The sequence below is a fragment of the Argentina silus genome (genome assembly GCF_951799395.1).
Source record: "Argentina silus genome assembly, chromosome: 5".
NCBI lineage: Eukaryota > Metazoa > Chordata > Actinopteri > Argentiniformes > Argentinidae > Argentina > Argentina silus.
In genome coordinates this window covers 12,891,177-12,908,676 of record NC_139659.1, presented here as the reverse complement: position 1 = coordinate 12,908,676, position 17,500 = coordinate 12,891,177, and the positions used below count along the sequence as shown (strand labels likewise).

The window sequence follows — 17,500 nt, the reverse complement described above, 5'->3', positions numbered from 1 at the left end:
CGGGCTCTTTTCCCCTTTCACTCTCTCCCTCTCTTTCTTCAGTCTCTCTCTCTCTTTCTCTCTCTCTCTCTCTCTCTATCTCTCTGAATTATTAAATCTCTCTGTCTGCTAGCCTGACATGCTCATCAGTGAGGATACAATGCAGGGGGCTTGGAGAGTACAGTTACAGTCAGGACAAAACAGCCAGAGAACATAGAATGACCTGTACAATAATACATACATTGTATTTTAGAGGTTTCTTATGTCAGCTGACCCTCCGGTTGCAGACTGTTCCCCCAGTGTCTACCTCTATATTGTGATTAGGATTACGACGTCCCAACGTTGCTCATCCTAGATTCCTTAGTTTCCAGAGTAGTACACATTCAGAACCTTCAGTAGAGGTGGCCGGTGGTGGTCCACACGTATGCACATGTCGGCATGGGTTTGAATCCGGCCCATGTCCTGCTGACATACCCTCTCCTCCTTACTTTCCTGTCTATATTCATTGACTCTATCCAATACAATATGTTAAGAGTGGACACTGGATACACTGGATATCTTTGTTTATGTCTGTGTGTCTCCAGGGAGGAGAGGAAAGACCCGCTCTGTGCTCTGGCCCGGGAGTACGGAGGATCCAAGAGGAACGCCCTGCTCAAGTGGTGCCAGAAGAAGACTGAGGGCTACCAGGTGTGGTACTACCCTAACCCTAACCCTAACCCAGGGGTGGAGTGGGGGGGGCACAGGGGTGGATGGCAGGGGGGGCTCAGAGGTGGGGGGGGTGGTGAAGGAGTTGAAACAGACGTCAAGTTGTTGCAAACAGCTGCCCCGCAATTCAAGTCGTTCCGACTCCGAGTCTCAAACTGGTGACCTCTGACTTGCCAACACACGTGACACCGTCTCCTCAAATACCCGACCCGTAAACCAGCTACGCTATCGAAAAGCTAGCAATTGGACAGCCTGAGTGGTGGGGGTATTTGAACTAGAGGCTTACTGCTTCCTTGTCACCTGTGGCTGATTGTTTAAAATGTCACCACAGAGATGGAAGGAGCCAGAAGGTTCACTTCACTCAGCATCCGTTTCCGTCCGCACTCTGTTCAACAGTGCCCATCCATCTTCTTCATTCTACAATCTTTGGTTACACACACACACACACACACACACACACACACACACACACACACACACCAAATCCTAACAGACTTCTCCCCATTGGATGCTATGGTTTCCTTCTAGAGGGTTCTATAGACCTGCTGAACGTAGGGAAGGCCATCACATACATTTGATCAGCAGACCGAAGCTGTGTGTTCTTGCCAACGGTTGCTAACATCACCCCGTATTACCACATAGCCTTTATTTCTTTCCTGTTACTTTTCTATCAGACTCCCCTCCTTCTCCTTCATGGCTTTTTAGATGTTTACCTACCAGAGCTGCCTGTGAGGTTACCATGGCACCAGCTGTGGTTTACCCGCTCCAGGAAGTGTGCCAGATTTCACCCACGTCCCATCCTCTGCCAGCCTACCCGCTCACTGAGGCTGTGCCAGTATGGGCAAGAGTAGGTTGGCAGGAACCGAACAGGTTGGCAGGAACCGAACAGTGTGGCGTGAAGGGAGGGCAGACTCTGGGTTTGTTTAGAATACCAAGACAAAGCCGTAGCGACCTTCTAGTTTGTTTTCTGTTTTGTTTAAGTTGTATAAATCTGATATTGCATCTTTACTGTTGGTTTAAAACAGGAAGTGGTGACGGTCCCGTTAGTCTCTCTCTTTCTCTCTCTTTTTCTTTTCTCTCTCTCTCTTTATGTCTATCTCTCCTTGTTTTCTCTCTGTCTCTCTTTCTTTCTCTCTCTCTCTCTCTCTCTCTCTCTCTCTCTCTCTCTCTCTAGTCACATGAGATGCGTCTAATGTAGCTAGTTTTCATGAGGTCTGTTAATGTGTTCATATTACTCGTGCTCCGGTGCTGCCATGAGTGTTGTCTGTCAGTCGACTCACCGACGTGCTCGCCGTAAACAGCCCACTGCTAGTCAGGCCTCTCCTCCCTCCCTCCCTCCCTCCCTCCCTCCCTCCCTCCCTCCCTGCTCAGACCCTCTTTTTCCACAGATTACCTTAATGCTCTCCCTGTGGGGTTTACACACTGCAGCTCTTTCCGTTATTGATTCCTCTGTTTCTCCCCCAACAATGATAAAGCCCAGGGCTCAGAGGACAGGCCTAGACCTGGGCCTCATGCCCCCCATCCTATCTTTGTATGTGTCCCTTGCTTCGAGAAAAAGAAAAGACTGGCCAAACGTTATCAAAGTCTCTGCCTTTCTTGTGTGAAAGGTTGTTATGAAGAAACTTGCAGAACCCAAGTGGCTTCTGGTGCCTCTCCTAGTTGCAGGCATTGCCCTGGTTTGCAGCGTTGCAGGTGAGTGGGTGTCACTGCACAGTGATGAGGTGTTTTGAGCCTGGATAGGGAGTAAATTGGGCTCCTACAGAGAGATCTGATGCCTATTAAAGGGCTCTGCTACGGTACAGCACGACCCCCTAACTGTCTCTTATCTTCTCATCCTCTCATCCTCTCCCTCGTTCCTTGCTGGGAGGGGGTCCTTGTGTAATAGCACCCTGTGGTCCTGGGCGTTAGGCCCATTACCTTCTCCCCAGGTCCGCTCACACCTCACCTGTCCGATGGTTGAGCCTCTATCCTGTGTGATGCTCCTGTGTGACCCTTAAGAGAGAGAGAGATGTGATTGATGAGGGTGTGTTGCTTCTTTGTGTCGTTGTGAGTTTCACCAGTTAGGCCTTCATCAGAGCATGTCGCTGGACTAGGAAGGTGAGCTGCTGTATGGTTGAGGTCAGACTCCTAGGAGTTGGAGGTAAAGCCAAAGTCTTCTACTCCAAACCACTCGGCAATTTATGATTAATGTCGCATTAATAAAATAATCTCTCTTAACTTGAACATCACTTAACCTACTAGACAAGACACACACACACACACACACACACACACACACACACACACACACACACACTATAAGGACACACGTGAGGTATATGTGTGTCCAGTAGGGAAGGCATCCATCCGTGTTGAGAAAACGATTAATTGATATTAAAACGTGAATCTCCCCCCGCCCCCCTCATAAAAGACCATAAACTTCCCAGGGCCCCATGGCCCTGTGATGAGTATGTCCATGGAGATAAACATGTCCGCTAAGCAGACACTCTGTGATAAAGGAGGGCTGGTAAAACAATGACCTCTTTGATCCTCCCTCTCCAGAGTGACTAACAATATGAGGAAACAGTAGTGGGTCAAAACTCTCATCATTCCACTTCCCTAGAAAGACCACCAATGGTGCGTGCGTGCGTGCGTGCGTGGGAGGAAAGACTTATGGGTGAAAACTCTCGTCATTCCACTTCCCTAGAAAGACCTGTGTGGTATTACCAGATGGTGTGTGCGTGGGTGTGTGTGTATGCATGTACGTACGTGCGTGTCATCCACTTTTTTCAGACTGGTTTCTACATTAAATGACATCATGAAACGGCAGGATGATGACAATCACAGTAGGCTGCTTTATTAGGTCCAGCTCACTGAGGGGTTGTAGGAGCTGTCGTCCAAAGCTAAAGAAAATGTGTATCTGATTCTGCATTCTTACTCGTATCAGAACTACCTCCCCTTTACACAGGAGATGGTAGAGACATGTTAGAGACTGTATAGAAATATCCAATTACCAGTTGTAGCTAAAATAAATAAATAATAATAGTTCAATTGTTTCCCCTTCTTTCTCCAGAACATTGACATAACCAACTTCAGCAGCAGCTGGAACGATGGGCTGGCCTTCTGTGCTGTTCTCCACACCTACCTGCCTGCACACATCCCCTACCTGGAACTCTCCAGTCAAGACAAGGTGAGATGGGACTGGCTAGCACAGGGCTAGCTCCATAGAGATAGGATGGGAGTGGCCTGGGGTGGTCCAGTGGTCCAACACAAAGGCCCTTGTTTCTTTCTTTTTTTTAACCATTTTTTCTTTTTTCTTTTCCTTCCAGAAGAGAAACTTCACGCTGGCGTTCCAGGCGGCTGAAAGTGTAGGGATCAAGTCCACATTGGTAGGTGTCTGAGGACAAACTAACCCTTACTCCGTCAGTTTACCTCAAAGGATGTTTGACAACACAATGATAAGTGCATGAAATACAAAATGCAGGAGGTGCTCATTACGGCTTACTTTCTGTGGAGATGAGACTCATATCTTCGATCCCTTTCCTCTCCTCTCCTCTCCTCTCCCCTCCTCACCAAAGAATTAGAGGAATGGTATAATCATTATTATAACAGAAGAAGAGATGCACGCTTTCTCTTTCTCTCTCTCTCTCTCTCTCTCTCCTTGTTTTATTGGCCATTTAGATATCACAAAGAGGCAACAGCACTTGTCGACCCCCCTCCTTTATGGGCTCGACGAGGTGAATGGATTAGTTGTTTACAACACGTGTCATACAGGGACCAGTTCACTGGTGGTTTACAAGAGACAGACTGTGTTCCTTCTGTGGGCGATCCGCTGAGCTCCTGAGAACACACACACACACGCTCGCTCACTCACTCACTCACTCACACTCACACACTCTCTCTCTCTCTCTCTCTCTCTCTCTCTCTCTCTCTCTCTCTCTTTCTCACACACACACACACACCAAAGAATCAACGAAGAATGGTTATGATCATTATTATAACAGAAGAGATGCCCTCTCTCTCTCTCTGTTCTTGCTTTAATGGTCATTTAGATATTACAAAGAATTGCTCTCTGGGTTGTGATGAGTCAATGGAAAGTACAGCATTGTAATGTATTTGTTTGAAGCCAAGTGGTGACATGCTTATACAGAGTATTGATTTGTTTCACCTTCTCTCTCATGCACACAATATTCTGCACGCACTATTTGCTGCTAGCGGAAATATGCATAAACAGAACTGTATGTCAAGCATATAGCAGCACTACAGCTTAGCTCCTGAGAACACACACACACACACACACACACACACACACTCACTCACTCACTCACTCACTCACACACTCTCTCTCTCTCTCTCTCTCTCTCTCTCTCTCTTTCTCTCTTTCTTTCTCTCTCTCAGGACATTGGAGAGATGGTGCACACTGAGAGGCCCGACTGGCAGAGTGTGATGACCTACGTCACGGCCATCTACAAGTACTTTGAGACGTGACTTGTCGTCTTGGACCCTCCAACCTCCGGCCTCCACCTCCCCCCCCCTCCCCCCAGCTTGCTGCTCCTGACTCCAGACTACATGTCCATCCAGGCCGGACATCACGTCACTGGACATCCAGTAGCAACATCAGCTTCTGCCGTTCAACCTGCAAAGACTGCTGAGGCTCCCTGAGTCATACGTTGTCCTAGGACGTTTTTGATGGGTTGATGGGGGATGGATGGCTATTGGACAATATGCTGCCAAGTACCCCCCCCCCACTCAAGTTGTCCTTCAACTTTCATTGGCTGAGTGACTTCCTATATAAAAGCCTCAGTCCGCTGGCCTCATGGCTCCAGCCTCATGTGAAGGAGCTTGTAACGACACCATGATCACCTCTAACACTACACTGCAAGGCAGGTAGTTCACGTTTGACTGTAACAATATGTGTGTGGATTAGAATTTGGAATAGTGTAGCTAGAGAACAGGACTGCCATTTGAAAAATGCCTTCGTCCTGTGTGTGTGTGTGTGTGTGTGTGTGTGTGTGTGTGTGTGTGTGTGTGTTAGTTATGGTACACAGTAAGTGTGCCTTACCTGACAGAGGGTCCAGCTCTGTTACCTCTTGACTGTAGACACTAGAAGCTATTTAGGCCCAATACTTGGTTGATTTATATTCCAAAGAGATAATCTACAAGGCTGGCAGATGAAGCAATCCTTAACTTCACTCTAATCAGTGCCATAATAGTCTCTTGTTAGTCTTTGCCAATTATGACAAATAACCATGAACCATTAGTAATGTGAACAAAAACCACAACAAAAATCACAAGCAATTACATCATTTGCATTTAGTTATGATTCTTAAACATTTGACTCAGCAGAGCAGTCATTTACATCTGAAGTGAGGTCAGTTACCTGCAGCACGCCCATCAGTAGGCTGAACAGTACAGGGAGCTAGCCTGATAAGCTAACTGTTTGGTAAAAGGCACCGCTTACAGTTCCACAAATCCTCACTGGTTTCAAAGCACAAGCAGAGGAGGCGGGAGGTTCTGTGCTGAGATGGAATGTGTTTAAACCCTCATCGATGCCATAGAAACCACTTTGAAGGTTTAACGGTCTTTTGGTGTTGTAAACAGTCACACCCTCCCCTCCAGTCCAGGGAGATTATACTGGCTATGTTCCCACACATGGGAAAAGCTTACAGTCCTCAACGGTTCTGAAATACAACATTATTTATGGGTGTAGGTGTGCAAAAACAAAATGGTGTTTTAGGTACATTGGAATATTTGTGTTATTTTTTATATTTATATATACCACAATTACATGTACATATTTCATAACACTGTTGCTCATATTGGCTGGGTTTTTGATACGGTTTGTCTCAGCAAAGATGAGCTAATGAATATGGGACTGTTTGTTGCCATGCATCACACAGTGTTAGTTTAGTTTCACAAAATGTTAGGTTCATCTAGAGAACTGGTTTCTCTTCCATTTGCTTATTCCCCCTTTCTATTTTTAACCTCATTCACCTGTCATAGTCAGACAAGGCGAGCCTCATACCGCATGTTGGCGGGAAAGTTGACACTACATTCATCATCTGGTGGCTGAAACCACAGTTTTGAGTGAGGTCACAGTACTGTTCCTGTCACTGGTCAGATCAGAATCTGCGGCCCACATTCTTCTTCCTGAACACTAAAGCCATGTTTTGGTTGGGTTGCTCTCTGGTTTGTACAGTTCCTGGTTCTCTCCTTTTCATGTGTCATCCAGCACCATCTGAATGGCTCATATGAGCAATCAGATAAGGCGGTATAAAGGTCTCTAATGTTTAGCAGAAATGCAAATCGGATTGGAAATCAGCTCCTATTGTATTTCCTGATGAATTAAAGAGCATTGCCTGGTCCAGTCCTGTACTTTATGGTGAATAACTTGTACAATGATGAGGCTCTGTTAAACCTAACTTGGTCTTTGATACTCTGATAATAGCACAGCTACAGTCTGTATATCACTGATAAATTGTACCTTGCCTCATTGAGGTATCTGAGTCATGTCAAGCTATGGGCACAATGTATTGTTGTAGGTATTTAACACTGAACACACCTATAAGTTGTGTATCAGAGGACTGTTTCGTTTTTTTAATAATAGAATTAGTGGATTTAGCTGGTTGGCTTTCAAGTCCTCAATGTAAAAATTCTGTCAACTCAGTAAAATCAATTAACTTATTATGACGGAAATGACCTGAGGGTTCTGTGTGAGGAGAAGCGTGTTTAAGAACATGTATGTACGTTTTTATATTCACTTTATTAGTGTGTGCGTGTGAGTGTGAGTGTGTGCGTGTGCGAGCAAGCTAATGCCTGGAAGCAATACAAATATGACTCCAGTTGAGTACACACTGATTAACTTAAATTGCCTTCTCTTTATTGTTCCTTGTCACACTTCTGTGGTGCCATACGCCTCCTCTGCAGTCATTCACTGTTTCAGTTTGTTTGCTTCCTTCATTGCTAATAAACAAAGTCACACCTATACACTCGTTTCATTTCTTATCTGCGGCTATTTCTGCGGTCACTAGATTCAGGGTTTCTGCTCTCTTTATAGTCTAGCAAGTTGGACTGTTCTATTACTCCTTACACTTGACGGAAACTTCCGCTAAAACAAAGTGTTAAAACAAAAGTCTCACCAGACGCAGAAGGAAATACTGAAGTTAGTAATACGGGGTGGTTAAATGTTGCTGCTAACTCTTTTGTAAGAAGATGCCCATCATCTTGGTATTACATGATGATGACACTTTGTTGCTACATTGCGTATGGCATTACCACAGATCTAGACACAATACCCCATAATGACAAACCGAAAACAGGTTTTTAGAAATGTTTGTTAATTTATTAAAAATAAAAATCTCACATTTACATAAGTATTCAGACCCTTTGCTATGACACTCAAAATTGAGCTCAGATGCATCCTGTTTCCATTGATCATCCTTGAGATGTTTCTACGACTTGATTGGAGTCCACCTGTGGTAAATTCAATTGATTGGACATGATTTGGAACGGCACACACCTGTCTATATAACGTCCCACAGTTAACAGTACAAAGAGTAACAGTACACACAATGCAGGAGTGGGTCGGGGCAAGTCTCTGAATGTCCTTGAGTAGCCCAGTCAGAGCCCGGACTTGCACCCGACCGAACATCTCTGGAGAGACTTGAAAATAGCTGTGCACCGACGCTCCCCATCCCCAACCGACAGAGTTTGAGAGAATCTGCAGAGAAGAATGGGAGAAACTCCCCAAATACATGTGTGCCAAGCTTGTAGCGTCATACCCAAGAAGACTTGAGGCTGTAATCGCTGCCAAAGGTGCTTCAACAAAGTACTGAGTAAAAGGTCTGAATACTTGTGATATTTCAGTTTTTTATTTTTAATAAATTAACAAACATTTCTAAAAACCTGTTTTGGCTTTGTCATTATGGGGTATGTGTAAATTGATGAGAATTTAATCAATTTTAGAACAAGGCTGTAACATAACAAAATGTGGAAAAAATGAAGGGGTCTGAATACTTTATATACTTTATATACTTTTTTCTAATCATGATCTTGCTTTAGCAACAGGTTGGCAAAAATACTATGGATTCTGATCTATGGCAATGTTTAAACCTCAACGTGTATAAGTGTAATCCCACGTCATTAAAACTGATCCAGGTTCAGCTATTGTAAAGCACACGTCATTTGCAATTATAACAGAAAATAAACTACATCACACACTCACACACGGGGATTTTGACACACACACACACACACACACACACACACAAGGGGGTTTGTCCACTCTCGATTGGCTCGGTTTGTTTCACAGCACTGCCTGCTGTCTGATTCTAGACCTGACAGATGTGCTGCTGCTGATGTGCCGTTCTGGTGGAAAGGAGCGCGTGCAACCGCGTGTAACCGCACGTTCCTGTTCTCGTCTCAGAACGTCTCAGGACCGAAACCCGACATCAACTGTCTCAACACGGGAGGAAATATTGACTCTCTTTTATACACTTATAATTTCGAATTGTATTAATTATATTTTCCGTTTTCCATTACATTTTCTACACAGTTTTTGGTCAGGTAAACCATGATTTTTCAAAGTGTTTTAAATTAACCCTGGGAGACCCACCGGCATGGAGAAAAGTCTTGAGAATATTGTCGCTTCATTTGCGTGAAGGGGAAAATGTCAACTCATAAGACAAGACCAGAAGGCAAGTATTGTTTTCTCTCTATAGTATGATAAAATGGTGTCTTTCTCAGACACTTTTCTCAGTCTCAACAAAGCCTGTATGTTCATGCTTTTTTTTTTTTTTTTTTTTTTTTCATTTACGGTAAGATACAAGTTAATCAGAAAAGCTTCATGACAGGATGTTGGTCGAAAGATACAACCACCTGCGGTTGTCTATGAAATAGGCTTTTATAAATAGTCTCACTTGTGCCATGGTATTTATATATGGATGTGCCTGTCTTCTTTAAATATGGACGTAGACATAGTCTACACAAACACAATGACTACAGTCTACTTTTATGGCAGAATAATAATCAAGAGACCTGTTCCTTGGCTTTTGTTCTATTTCAATTCAGTCAGTCCATCATGAAGAACGTAGTCCACATAAAGAAATTCAGTTTGCGAATATGCCCAACAATGTGGACTTTTAAATCGTTTCAATGTCAGTCCTTTCCCGAATTTACAGAGTTAAAATGAAATTGACCCTTGCCTGCATTCTATTGCAGACAGAAATAGGTTGAACATGTTGTGAAACTTTATCTCGTTACCGCTCTGATAGAGTTAATGTATTATTTTCATCACACTACGCATGGTGTACAGTTTTGCTGGCTTTTCTTGGAAGGACTGTGGCTATTGTTTAGGATCACAGCTAAAGCCTTTTTCCACCGCTGGCCCTCGGTTCCATCAAACATAAATTATGCAGCCGTAGTTAGCTTGGCGTTGACCTGTGTTTTGTCTCTATTGCTATCTGTGTCTGCATATCAGAACATAGATGCAGCCAAACCCTAATGCCCCTTGCATCAGCATTTCACACAGTGTAATAGCCAACACTAACATGCCTGTTATTATTATTCACTGTACTGTGTGGTGACTGGCTGGTATTTTGACTGACAGGCTCGCGATATGGTCTTTCCAAAGGATGTGCATGTTCTTATCACTTCCCTCAAGACACATACATAGGCACGCACACGCACACACACACACACAAATGGTCATAAACTCATTGCCCCTTACATACGCTGGAGCATTGCCTACCACATACGCATGTACAAGTAGACACAGAAAGATAAGCAGCTCCAGTGGAACTCCCACACCACCTTTCTCATGACACATTAAGGATCCACACGCGGAGGAAAAGCACAGATGGTATCCTAGCCCTGCCTCTGTTGGGTCAGGCGAGGCCAGCGGAGGAGGAGAGGTAGGAGAATACAGGCTCTGTTCTTACAATGCCGTGGCCATGATCTCCCTGAGCTATGAGCATTGCCAAGACGATCAACCCCTACAGTTCAGAATCTGTTGGGACAGCAGGTAGCCTAGAGGTCCGAGAGGCCGGCCAGCAATCGGTAGGTCACTGGTTCGATCCCTGCCCCAGGAGGGAGCCGGATGTGAGCTGGTGACTGGAGGGTTGCTGGCATCATATCTACCACTGCTGTTGTGCCCTTGAGCAAGGCACTTAACCCCCTAACTGCTCCAGGGGCAACGAAGATGGGCACAGCATCAGCAGTAAGAGCCCTTTTTAAGACGTGTCATTATGGTAAAAGAACCCTCTTCCGAAAAGGGTTAGGGTTAGAAAAAACATTAATGACATAAGCGTACTGGCAATAGAAATGGAGTGGGTTGATAGAGATAGGTCCAGACAGAATGAGAGTGGAAAACGGTCAGAAACAATAGACTACATGTTTGCTGGGTTGATCTCAGAGTTGAATGGAAACCAGGTTAGGCTTGCAGGTCCCCGTCGTAGTGTTGGCTAATGTGCACTCACACTATCTCTGTGATCTCATACTAGATATCACACACATGCACCCCCCCAGGGAGAACAGAGCTCATTCTGTCCCTGACGAGCCCGCCCCCACCCACGCAAACACTCTAGATTCCACTGTCCTTATCATGCTCCAGAGGACCACAAGGGAGGAATTGGGGGGGGGGGGGGGGGTTAGGAGGTGAGGCGCTGGAATGAGGGGTTACAGACAGCCTTCACAGACAGACCGTCTGGGGGGCTAGGATACCGAGAACAGTCGCCCCACCTTGTCACCCCCATGTTAGGAGGTACTGTACTACAATGTGTTCTCAGACACAGCTGTCATAGTACAGTTCAGTAGTCCCAGCTGTCTTACATTTGGCTATCTAATTACATTATAGCCAAAAGGAACCCCCAAGACCTGCTATAAACCAGCTAATACAAAGCAGACGGAAGCCAATACCAGTACCCAGTGGTGTTTTCACATTTAGAAAACACTTCTGTTCTATGTACCAACCCAGTCATAGCTTTCCCGTGTCAATATAGCCTCTAGTGGGGCGCTTGGTGGCGTAGCAAACTAATGCGCATACCACATAATCGCAAGGTTCCTGGTTCGATTCTGACCCTCGACCTATCCTGCATGTCATCCCTCCTCTCTCTCCCATCCTTCCTGTCAATCTCTACTGTCTCTGTCCCAATAAAAGCAGAAATGCCCTAAAAATATATTTTAAAATAATAATAATATATATATATATATATATATATATATATATATATATAGCCTCTAGTACTATAGTCTTCTTCACAGTGGTCACCTTAACACAGGTTTATTGGCATGTAGACACACTTCAAGCTGCTTTCTTGTGTTTTATCTCATCTGTATTGTTGTCAGGTAGTTGTTGAGGTCATTCATCTGACTTTGTTATGTCATCTGGCTTGTGAAGATGTTCTATCTGGTGTTATCTGGGCCGACCTGGAACCAGGTCTCTCTGTCAGACTCCCCTGGGTCTGTTGAACTGAATAGAGTAGCCTACTTTTGAACCAACTGAAGAGAATAGCCCACATTTCCCTTCTCTGTTTTGTACGGGCGGCAGGAAGGACATGTTGCCAACAGTTGCAACAACATACCGTTAAAATGTAATTCTGTTTGGAGAAGTTGACTATAGTAAATTCCCCAGAGAATGCCCCACCTTGAATAGCACACACGCCTGTTTAACATGGTTACAAAAGAAACCTTGCTCTAAATGCCAGTTCTAATAATAACTGCGATGTCGCTGTAATTGGTATCGTTTTTTGCCTGATTCTTAAAGATTGGGGGATGTGCGATTTAGACTTTTTTTTTGGGAAACAGGTAAATCAGGCCAATCATTTGGAATTAGTTGTTTTTACCACACCCAGTGATGGTGAGTGATCAAGTTAGGTGTGACAAGAACTATCAAACCAATTAACGGACAGTACAGGTGGGTGTGACATGGAGATGTTAATGATTCATACACTGCTTCAGACTGGATAATGCATCAAACGGGTAAAGCAGTACAAGAGCTGATGGGAAACTAAGTTTGTGATCCAGACCACTCCGCTGGACCCAGAGCATGACCTGCTCTGCTGCCTTATACACAAGCAAAGGACTCCTAAAACCCACAAATTGTTGCTGTCTTTTTTTTAATATAGAGAGAGAGGGCCTGGTGATAAGTGTGTTTTAGGTAACAGCTTTCCTAAAATAAAAGCTGCATTGTTGTCCGGTGTACAGTCCTCCTGGCTCAGGGAGATAGATTGCCCGTGTGACCTACTGGGACCTGTGGTGCCTGACCTGCAGTCTGTTTGTATAGGGATTTGTATTAATGGCTTTGTTGTTTGTTTTTCTCTCTCTCTCTCTCTCTCTCTCTCTCTCTCTCTCTCTCTCTTCAGGTCACTGATCTTCATGTGACAGCAGGTCGGCTGCACTCCAGCCCTTCCCAGAGCCCAGCCCCCAGAGACAGCCCCCAGAGCCCAGAGCCCAGAGCCCAGCCCCCAGAGCCCAGCCCCCAGAGACAGCCCCCAGAGCCCAGCCCCCAGAGCCCAGAGCCCAGCCCCCAGAGCCCAGCCCCTGACTAAGACAGGGTTTTCTGAGGGAGAGGACCAGAAGTGAAAAAAACCCACCAGAAAACCCCCCTGAAAAAATCACCTGACTTTCATCACTTCCTCTGTGATTGGCATCACTTCTTGGGCATCTGCTACAGGAAGAGAAGAAGTGGACGCCTGTTTGACTCAGTTTATTTGTGGGCTTGTGTGTGTGTGTGTGTGTGTGCATGCCTGTTTATGTGTGTGTGCGTGCGTGCGTGCCTCTAAGTCTCTGTGAGTGTGTGAGTGTCGCCTCGCTGCTGGTAGAGTGTCTGCATGTGTAGCGATGTGTGCAGGGAGTAGGCTCCTGCCCTGCTACCAGACTCTGTCCATTCCAACCTCCTCCCCCCCGGCCCCACCATGCTGGACAACGCCACCCTGGTCTACATCACCCTGGAGGTGGTGATCGCCTGCCTGGCCGTGGCCGGGAACGTCCTGGTCTGCTGGGCAGTGTGTCTCAACAGCACCCTGCAGAGCATCACCAACTTCTTTGTGGTGTCCCTGGCGGTGGCTGACATCGCCGTGGGCCTGCTGGCCATCCCTTTCGCCATCACCATCAGCACGGGCTTCTGCGCCAACTTCTACGGCTGCCTGTTCATCGCCTGCTTCGTGCTGGTACTGACCCAGAACTCTATCTTCAGCCTGCTGGCCATCGCTGTTGACCGCTACGTCGCCATCAAGAGCCCGCTCAGGTGAGGCCCGCGCTGGGGGAATGGGGCTGGGGGAAGGGGGATGGGAGTGGTCTGAGTTGGGTTTGGGTTTGGGGTTGGGGTTGGGTGAGGGCAACAGGGCTGAGCGTGGCACACGGGCACTCAGGTGTTACCTGAGTTTGATGTGTTGTTTTACAGAGAGCACCAAAGGCTGATTCTGTGACTGTGGTCCCGCCATTAGATGCGGGCTAAGTGATGTGCACAGCCCAATGCATTTGTGCATCAAAACACATTGAATTATAGCAGGGTTATTTGATTAGCACTAATCTTCCCCCCTGCAGGGCGGACAGAGACAGATGTCTCCACAGGCTTTATTGGGTTAGTGTTTGTGTACTGTTGGAATGATTAAAACTGCTAAAGGCACTTTGATCATTATCATCCCTGTAAATCAACACTAGTGAGAGCAGCAAGAGGCTATTTTCAATTTCAGCATTCACTTTGCTTCTGGAACCACCAGAGTCCCCCTTGTGAATCCATTCCATTTACTGTTATGAGTCTATGAGAAAACAACAATATGTAAGTTGGGGTTTTTTCATCCGTGTATTTATAGAGCGTGGCGGAATCTCTCATGGGGTCCTCTTTACTGGAACAGCAGTCAGCTAAGGGAGACTCATACAGGCAGAGTATCTGAGCTGTATCTGACTGTGAGAACATGACTTCAGGGGACAGTCAGTTGCTGAAGTCTCTACGTTGGCCAAGCTCTTTGGATCAGAGAGTCCGCCATGTTTTGCAGGTCTCCTTCAGAGTGTGATGGCAGGTAGATTATCCACCCTGTTACCCTGATATCTGCTAAACCACCGTCATTAAGAACATTAACTGCAACAAATTGCCGGCAATAAATGACTTGATCGTCTGTTTATTTGTACGCTAAATGCAATGTTTGATTAACGTGGCGCTCAAGCTTTCATGCAAGAACAAAACGGTAGCGTGTATATTTATTATGTTCATATTTGTTATGTAAACATGAACATACGCTGTGATGTTTCCTGAAAAAGAAAAAAGGGAATGTGTGTGCGTGGTATACGTGTGTGTGTGAGCATGTGAGCGAGTGTGTGTGCGTGTCTGTGTGTGTGTGCGTACATGCGTGTGGGGGTGTGTGCGTGCGTGCTTGTGTGTGTGTCTGTGTGTGTGCGTGTGTGCATGCGTGTGTGTGCATGGATATGACTGAGCTTTCATTGGTGCCTGATCTCTGGTGCCAATAACCCAAAGATCCAAGGGGCTTAGTGAGCCTGCCGCCACCGTGGTCCACAGAGCCCTCCGTCAAAGTGGCTTCAACCCCACCCACCCCAGCGCTGACCAACGACAGGGTCATCAGTTGGATACACCGCCCAGGGTGACTTCAGCCTCATTAGTAAGGCATGTCAACACACTGTATCAACTCCAGTTACACGGCCCTTACAGAAACGACAACATCATAGCAACATTATCTCCCATTGACATTGCGCTGACTCAATGTTTAAATTGAATAGACTACATCAGCCAACGTTCAGTCCTTCTGTCATTGTTCGTGTGATAACTGAGGCAGATCGTACCGGGCACGGCGAGACGGGAAGAGTGATTGAGATATAATCCCGTCGTGACAGTCAAACGTTATTCAATCATTTTTTATATTGTGTGTATGCGTGTTCACTAATTGAATGAAACACAGCCTCGCTTACATCAGATAGGAGATAAGAAAGAGGTTATTGTGCAATTTTCCTTTCGCAAGTCACAATACAGGTTGGAAATGCCTTCTGGCGTCCACATTGAGCGCAGCGCCTGACCTGATATCCATTGCACCATCTGTTCACATGGTACAGTTGATCTGTCAAACAATGGAGTCGTTCCCCGAGAGCAGAGAGAGATATATACATTGTGTAGATATTCTACATACTCAGGATTAAGGCTCTGGGGCCTGGTGCCTCGACTGTACATAGAGGACATCCTCCACATTCTCTCATCGGATGCACCCAAAGTTAGAGTCGTTTGTTTGATCCAGGAGAAATGACCTTGATTTGTTGTAAAGATGTGAAGACTTTGAATGCCTGGGGGTCATGGATAAAGGATTGTTCCTATCCTAGACACACAGGATAGACATTTTGTCTTTGAATGATATGGATCCACTGTCTGAATTTAACTACTACTGTGAAAACAGTCATTGTATGACTGTTACAGTCATTTCCTGCTGCTATTATTACTTTATTATTACTTTATTACTACTTTATTATATTGTATTTATTGATTGTTGTTGTACGAGGAGCTAGATTCAAAAAGCATTTCAGGATATCACTTACCACTGTAAGAGATGTACGTGACCAATAACATTTGATTTGATTTGATTTGAATCCTTCTTCTTCTGTGTGTTGATGTGACCCCCCAGGTACGCCAGCCTGGTGACGGCGGGGCGGGCAAAGGCCATCGTCGGCGTGTGCTGGATCCTCTCCGTGGGCATCGGCCTGACGCCCATGCTGGGCTGGAACACGCGCGCCAACGTCACCAACGGAAACTGCTCCAACGGCATGACGAAGTGCCTGTTTGAGGGCGTGGTCACGCTGGAATACATGGTCTACTTCAACTTCTTCGGCTTCGTGCTGGTGCCCCTGCTGGCCATGCTTGCCATCTACGCCCGCATCTTCATGGCGGCGCGGCGCCAGCTGAGGCTGATGGACCTGAAGCTGGCTCACGTTCACGCCCACCGGGAGGTCACGGGGTCGTCCTCGTCGTCCCGCTCCACGCTGCAGAGGGAGGTCCACGCCGCCAAGTCGCTGGCCATCATCGTGGGGCTGTTCGCCATCTGCTGGCTGCCGCTGCACATCATCAACTGCTTCAACCTGCTCTGCCAGGACTGCGACCGGCCGCACATCTGGGTGATGAACATCGCCATCAACCTCTCCCACGCCAACTCGGTGGTCAACCCCTTTATCTACGCCTATCGCATACGGGAGTTCCGACACACCTTCCGGAGGATTCTGCACTGGCACATACTGGGTCAGCGGGACGGGCACGGGGTGGGCAGAGGGGGGGGCCGGAGCGTGGGCGGTAGCAGCAGCATGATGCGGACCTCCACCAACATTAGCCTGGTGGACACTTCGTGCGGTGGCACCGTGGTGAACAGTTACGCGCTGGACCCCAGCCCCTCGGACCCTCCCTGTGAGGCCCACGTGGCTGTGAAGGAGGCATCGCCCGCCTCCTGCCAGTGGACACCTCAATGGTCAGACCCTGCGCCTGTTAGCTACACCCCCAACGGACAGCAACGGCGCGTCAGGGGGTGTCCTGGCCAAGGCGGGGTAGAGCCTCCGTACCCTGGGGGAGCCACAGAGGTCAGGGAGGTGAAGGACCAGGGGGAACTGTCCTTTGTGCACGTCAGGCCTCTGTCCCCCACACAGACCAGCCCTACCCGCTCTGTAGAACTCACCGAGGTGTCATGACACAGGGATGTGGCGTTACAGGACGCCCCTGGTAGAGGTGACTGAATCCCGGACAATGTGCTGATACCCACGTGGATATCGTGAGGTGGGAGAGACTTCAGGGACCAAACAAAAAGCATGTCAATGAAATTCTCCCCAAATCTTGGACACGGCTGCTCTCCCGGTGAAT

The 17,500-nt window shown here is 46.7% G+C and overlaps 2 protein-coding genes across 2 annotated transcripts in view; both read left to right on the top strand.

The window, feature by feature from the left end:
* specc1lb (sperm antigen with calponin homology and coiled-coil domains 1-like b) overlaps positions 1–7,648 on the top strand; it is a 22,285-nt gene extending 14,637 nt beyond the window's left edge. Inside the window, exons 13-16 of the mRNA XM_083670330.1 lie at positions 564–666; positions 3,737–3,853; positions 3,993–4,052; positions 5,062–7,648. Of these exons, the coding sequence (XP_083526456.1) occupies positions 564–666; positions 3,737–3,853; positions 3,993–4,052; positions 5,062–5,151 (370 nt within the window). The 3' untranslated portion in view covers positions 5,152–7,648. The remainder of the gene's footprint in view (positions 1–563; positions 667–3,736; positions 3,854–3,992; positions 4,053–5,061) is intronic.
* Positions 7,649–9,102: 1,454 nt separating this feature from the next.
* The window catches only part of adora2ab (adenosine A2a receptor b), a 9,218-nt gene continuing 820 nt past the window's right edge, over positions 9,103–17,500 (top strand). The window contains exons 1-3 of the mRNA XM_083670261.1: positions 9,103–9,359; positions 13,023–13,906; positions 16,284–17,500. The exon at positions 16,284–17,500 is cut by the window's right edge and continues 820 nt beyond it. Coding sequence (XP_083526387.1) covers positions 13,575–13,906; positions 16,284–17,331 — 1,380 coding nt within the window. The 5' untranslated portion in view covers positions 9,103–9,359; positions 13,023–13,574 and the 3' untranslated portion in view covers positions 17,332–17,500. The remainder of the gene's footprint in view (positions 9,360–13,022; positions 13,907–16,283) is intronic.